This window comes from Bactrocera latifrons, unplaced genomic scaffold (assembly GCF_001853355.1).
Source record: "Bactrocera latifrons isolate USDA-ARS-PBARC rearing strain unplaced genomic scaffold, ASM185335v1 scaffold_178, whole genome shotgun sequence".
Classification (NCBI taxonomy): Eukaryota; Metazoa; Arthropoda; class Insecta; order Diptera; family Tephritidae; genus Bactrocera; species Bactrocera latifrons.
The window spans coordinates 273,300-280,159 of NW_017535274.1; the positions used below are offsets into that span (position 1 = coordinate 273,300).

General features: G+C 37.8%; 1 protein-coding gene across 1 annotated transcript in view; it reads left to right on the forward strand.

Moving 5' to 3' along the window:
• LOC108967119 (protein still life, isoforms C/SIF type 2) overlaps positions 1-6,860 on the forward strand; it is a gene marked incomplete at its 3' end in the record, with an annotated part of 282,692 nt that overhangs the window by 105,454 nt on the left and 170,378 nt on the right. The window contains 1 exon segment of the mRNA XM_018930366.1: positions 2,799-2,981. Coding sequence (XP_018785911.1) covers positions 2,799-2,981 — 183 coding nt within the window.

Consider the following 6,860-nt stretch of genomic DNA (forward strand, 5'->3'; position numbering starts at 1 on the left):
CCTTTGCTTCTGTCAAGTTTGTCGCTTTTGCGGTATACTTTTTGCGGTTGCTTGTGCGCAACAACTTTACGCAAGTTCCCCGATCTACTCTAAACACTTGACTCCCGTTCCATAATTTTGTATGTGTGCGTATGGGTGTTTTGCATATGTTTGGACTTCTTTGYTCCTTGTACTTTTTCTGTAATGCCCTCTTGAGAGCGTGTACCCTCTTATTCTCTCACAAACTCGTTGACGAGAGTTGAAAGATTCCTGCAGCAAACTTTTGAACTCAGCCATCCGAAATTGCTTAAACAATGTCTATGAAAATCAGGTTTCACCCAGAAAATCATATTTCGCCCATATCGTACGTACATATAWGTTCTATGCACTCATAAAGCACTTACATGTATATATTTTCCTAATTTTGCGCAATTTATAGCCAAATCGACTTTCTCGGAAGCCGTTCGTGGCACATMTTTCATCTTTGTAATCATAATATGATTGATAGTTTTGGTCAAGCTCATGGTTAGTTTGAATTTTGTAAAGCCCGCCAGCAATAATTCAGTAAATTCTTGGAATTATTTTCTTGTTAGTTTCGGACATAACCTCATAAATGCATCGAATGKAATTTACAAYMAGGAAAATAGTTTATATAGGGTGATACATTTCGAGGTTCCCTACTTAAAACWAAAACACAGAAACTTCAAAATTAATGAGGAATATTTTTTTCATTCGAAAGATCATTCTCTGGTAAATATTTTTTGAAGATTATCTCTTGCAAATGTTGGCCACGGCTACGAATCTGATGTTTCATCCCTTGAATTAAATTTTTGATGACTCGTATGAGCTTTTCGACTGGTAACTGGCGAAAGTCACTCCTGCTGCTTTGCTCCAAGGCCTAAATCGAAACAGTATACTCCGCATAGAATTTACGTATACCTATAGGAAAAAAATTTAACGGTGTGATATTTCACTAAATTCAAAACCCGAAATTATCTGCTCACCGAAATGTTCTCTCTATAAAACCATAGATGTGATCGCCGCGCATCATACAGTCGGTTATCTTGGGGTCGCCATTTCTGAAGAAATATGGACCGATGATTCCACCGGCCCAAAATCACATCAAACTCTTGTTTTTTTCGGGATGAAATAATAGTTCTTGAATCTGTTGGTGCTAGTAAATCAAGCTGGCTCTCTCAACTGTCAAATATGTACGAAATTATACAAAAAATGTTGAGCATTACAGCTTAGATGAGTGATCTCTCAGAATTTTTGAAATGGTTCAGTTTTCCTGCTAAGCCGAATAGAATAAGGCAAAGCATCTATGTTAGGTTAGATCAGCACAGAAGGCTTATCTTCGCATCAAAGGTAAAGCAGAATCGTATTTGGACAACTGTAAATGGTAATCCTTTCTTAATCCCAAAACTCTAACATATAGATCACCAGACTCATATAGATCGACGCAGCGCTTTGAGCCTACCAGAACAAAGATAAGGCGGCGTGGGTTAGGCAATTTGTTTCCAACAACTTTTTTTACCTCTTCGCTTGTGAGTCTGTTGAACAGTTTCCAATCAGAACACTTACCATGGCGGGGAGGTGAATCTTGCAAGAGCAAGCAGTTTAGAGGACATCTTGGGTTTCACTTTGGGTTAGAAAGATACTGCAGCTTCACAAGTTTTGGTTGTTGACCAGTGTTTACCAATCTCACGGRAAGTGAGATCCAACGCTAGGGCGCAAGACCGACTCGATCTGATCCTATGGAATTGCGAGATAAATCTTACTAAGAGCAAGCAGAGAATTTCACTTTGGGTTAGAAAAATATTGCAGCTTAACAAATTTTAGTTGTGGGTTAGTGTTTTCCAAGCTCACGGGAGGTGAATTCCAACGCTAGCTCGCAACAGGACAGCGAAGTACCAACTCGGTATGACCTGATGGAATAGAAGTAAGAAGTACTCATGGCTTTGCAGTTGCACTCAAACTAGCTGTAACAATAACAGTATCATCAAGCTGTTAAAGAATAGAAACACACTTGGACTAATCTTGAGCTCACTGTTAGCGGGCTTCAAATAAAAATAAATCTTGGGCTAGTTTCAGCAATCAACTTCTTTGCAGAACTACATCATCTAAATTTACTTTTGCTGAAGAAGTAATTAATGTAAGAGATCTCCAAGCTACATTTAATTGTCTTTACGAGACACTGTGAAGAGCTCAGAAGCTTCTCACCAAAAACAGTTTCAACTACGCAGGAATGCTCAGGCTATATAGTCGGGAACTCGGCACGACGAATAATTACAAACGATATGCATTCATATGCGAAATATATTGCCTACATTAAGGCGCGTGATTAAAATCAACAACCGCTACGAACACGCAAATGTTGCAAGAATGCATTATGTTGTATGAAACCATTATCTGAATAGACATGTGCGAAGGACGAAAAACAAAAACCAAAAAGGAGTAAGAAAAACTTGGATTGAAAAATTTCACACCTGCTGAGCATGAATGACTGCACATAAAATGCAGTTTTTGTTTTATGTGTTTTASGTGTCAGCGCCTGAAAATTGTGCAGTCAGCGTTAGCCTGCTGTAAAAACAACAAAACCAACTGACCTATTGCACTTTTCAGCGCTATCGTTGCGCATAAAATCCGAATTTTATTGCAAAAAATAACGCACACACACGCAGAGCTGAGATTTCGTGTATGTATGTATGTGTGTACAAGAGTCAAATATTTTTTCAAACTTTTTTGCTTGAAATTTGCAACTTTTCGATTTCAACTGATTTGTCACTATTTGCTATTCGCCATTTTCTATTCCGCAGGATCACAAGCTGAAGCACATGGCTGAGCTGCAGCAATCCGTTGTCACCGACCAGGATACGCGCCATCAAATACAAACACAAATCCTACAATGGGAAGAGAATTTGGAGCGTCTACATTGCGAACAGTTCCGCTTGCGTTGCTACATGGCGTCGCTGCAGAGCGGCGAATTGCCAAATCCAAAAGTAAGTACAAACACACACACGCATGCTTTTTTATATTATATATATACTTGTATTTATAGAAGTGAATTCTTAAAGTATGGCTGTAAGGCTGAGTAGCTGTTAGTAAGTGAAAGAACAAGAGGATATGTTAGTCGTTAAAATATAGATATAATTTTATGGAAGTACTTTAGTTGTTTAAGAGAAGACAGAGGTTGTGTGCAGGTGCTGGCACCGGCTTTTCAGAACTGCTTAGTTCTATTTTCTCTTTAAAATGTAATAAATAATAGTTTGTCGAGTGGTTTCTTATCGTTCCCATCACTCGCGATTAAATTGTACTTTACTTCAAAACACTCAGGCTTAAATAATTTTTTTTAGATATACGTTTTAATTCTTTTGCCAAATTTCTGGTTCTACTGTAATACCACCAGTTTTATAATCTGTTTTGCTAATTCTCCCTCCTCCGAGATTGTTCACTATATATAATATTTAGTAAGTGCATTGTGATGTTCTGTAGTATGATAGGTGAGAACGCCATTATAACGTGTCACATCGTAGTGTCAAGTCTAGGCCGAAAAAAGTAAGACTTACTATTAATTCCTTGTTGGCATTTTGGCCGATCGGAAGGAAAATTGTCAACATAGCCTTAATTATTTATTATTCGGTCGATTAATCGTCTGTTTACGGGTCGTGAGCATAGGTACAAAACTCATCGCCAATAATAAAACATTTTATATCATTCTGGAATCATTTTTTTAATCATTCTTGCTTTTGCTTTTCTGAAGCCCATCTGATCTTTCAAAATGATTTTCACTGATCTGTTCAGTTTTCCAAGCAATAACATCTCAGGCAGTTAATCGTCGATCTCAAGCCCCAATGCGTTTATTTTATTGACATTTTGATCATCAGTTGATGTTGATGACCGTCCTGTACGTCCGGTACGTTGTCAACACGTTCTCGACCCTCTAAAACAGTTATCACCGAAGGTCTTTTCTAACATTATAAACACTTCGGCACCAGAAATTTGATTTCGCACACAAAATTTAATGAAATTTTTTTTTTGCATAACTTCACTCATCGTTAAAATCGCCGAATGCACTTTTTGTACTTCAGAAAGACAAGCGTTTACTAAACAAATTCGACGAATGGATTTATGCAAGAATTTTATTTTAAAAATTCTTACTATTTTTTGCCCACGGTAGTATATTATTTTACTGAGAATTAATTAATTTTATTATAATAAAAAATGTTTCGACTTGACTTGACAGAAATTGGAAAAAGTGTTAAAAAGTAATAGGATGGATGTTTAGGTTTATTATATTGATATTATCAGCAAACCCAACAGTTGCTTTGCTCCACTCAGAAGGTTTCCCTGCCTGAAAACTTATTGAGTTTAGTTTTAGTATAAAAATAATTTTCAAATTAATATTCCACGTCAAAAATGTTCAGAGGAAGCCACTCGATAATTGGAGGCATATATTCAAAAAAAACAAAAAATTGTTCATCGTTACCTCATTTGTCTCAACTCGTCAACTCGCTTAGCATACAGCTTGCTTTGACTAAATAAAAATTTCAAAAATCTCTTTTCAAAAAACTGCTCATATGTGGCAACCGAAAATATCAAACCACGATAACATTTAGCTGGCATACACACTTATAGCTTAAATTCAAGTTCTTGTATGGAAAACTGTTTTATTTGATGAGATAGCTTCACTAAATTTTGTAATGACTATTTTTCAAGGCAATGCTACAATATGAGAGGAACTGTTTTATATCGGACTACCGTAGCATATAGCTGCCATACAAACCGAACGATCGGAATTAAGTCATTGTATAGGAAACTTTTTTATTTGGCGAGCTATCTTCACGAAATTTGGCATGGGTTATTATCTAAGGCAATACTAAGATATCTGAGAATATTTTTTAGATCGAACCACTGTACCATATAGCTGTCTTATGAACTAAACGGTCAAAATCAAGTTCTTCTATGAAAGACTGTTTTAKTGACAAGATATAATAGTGAATTTTTAGCTAGAAGCAAAGATTCCAGGTACAACTGTCATATCGAATGTTCTGTTCAGATCGGAGAACTGTAATATATATGTAGCTGCCATACAAATTGATCAATCAAAATTAAGAAAAAAATAGTTTAGTGTTTGTTGTAATTTTTGTTGTTGGTATTTTCTGTCTTACTTTACGGCCAACTTACTTTCGGTTGAAAAGCTAAGATCAAAACAAACTTCGCCTGAAGCTAAGCAACGCCTAAGCACATGCTTCAAAATTTGAAAAAGATGGTGCTGAAATTATTATTTGAGTTGCGCTTCCCTTTTTTTTTTTTTTTGTATTTGGATAATGTCAGGCCTTATGCTTTCGAAAAAAAATTAGAAAAAATATTCACGAAAGGGTAAGCTTCATCAATGTTCCAACGAGTACTATTTCAAGTCGGAAAATTTTGAAATCTGAAATATTTTTAAGCAAAATACTTCCCAAAAAGCGCTCTATTGCTCATACTTTCTTCCTGCAGCTATATTTCTTCACATTCCTGCAGGTGTTGGCTTTGTTTTCTAACAAATGTGACCGTTATATGTGCCATAAAGACAACAATAAGTTCGGCCATTTAAGTTGGCAGCAGCACAATAGTAAGTTATGATTATCCATAACGATATGCCGAGAGCAAACGCGCTTACGGGAAAAGCGAAAATTTATTTTATGAAAATCACGCGCCAGAGGCAATAAAATATGCACACACACCAACAACAATACGAGCGCATAATSAGTCACATGCGAAAGTATAGATCAAAATGTGTGAGACTGAGGTACACAGCCATAAAATATGTGCGAAAAAAAAACAAAAACGAAGAATTTTGGTGCCAGCAGTATGCAGCTTCAGTGCTGGTTGTGATCTCAAGTAAAAAAATATGGCGGCAAGGACTTACACAGAGCTTAGTAGCGCGTAATATATCAGCAAACATCAGCCGGCAGCTGCAATCTTTCATTCAAGCATTCAACCCGCCATTCAAGCCAACTAATGCAGCTGCCGTGACTTGTTGGCTTTCTTGTTGTTGTTATTGTTGTTGCTTACGTTTTGAAAATCAGAATATTTTCGCACATTCAAAATGCGGGCGCTCAGAGAGACGCCTGGTAGTGGAGGAGGGATAATGAGGAGGAGTAGTGAAGTGCTGGGGACTAAAGTAAGACAGACAGATAAACAGTTAGTCAAGAGTCAGAAGTCTATGCGCTCAACTTTGCACTCAACTCCACTCAGCTATTCATAGGAAATGTAAAGGCATTTGTGGCTGGTGTGGCAACGATTGCCTTTTTAGATTGCACGCTTGCTAACTGCGCGCATGTGTGTGCGTGTACGTGTAAGGATAACAAGCAGGATAAACGGCGCAATAATAAAACAACTCAGACACCCATACACACATACACATATACATATATGTATGTGTATATGTGGGGAAGGCATTATAACAGCAACAATATGCAGCTAAATGACAGTCATGAAGGCGGCATGATTTATTATTAACAGTCAAACAAACAAACAGGCACACACACACATGCACCAGCTTCGCAACACACACTTATACATCAAGTTGTATGCACAAACTCACATATCATCGCCGTACGTTGCATACAATTAGGCGCACAGRCAGACGACAGACAGCAGACAACGCCACTACAGCCGTGCGGAGTTGCAAAGCGCGTGCGGGCAGGGGCAGATACATGCAGTGTGCCCCCCTCATAAACTGCGAGGAAGCAGCTTACTTCAGCTGCCGCTGCCTATCACCCCCATATACCTGCTACCGCTGCAGCCGTTGTGACATGAAGTGCTTCTCCCGCGGGATATTTGCCTTACACTTCGTTTTTAAGTTGTCATGAAAGCGTGCACACACACACACA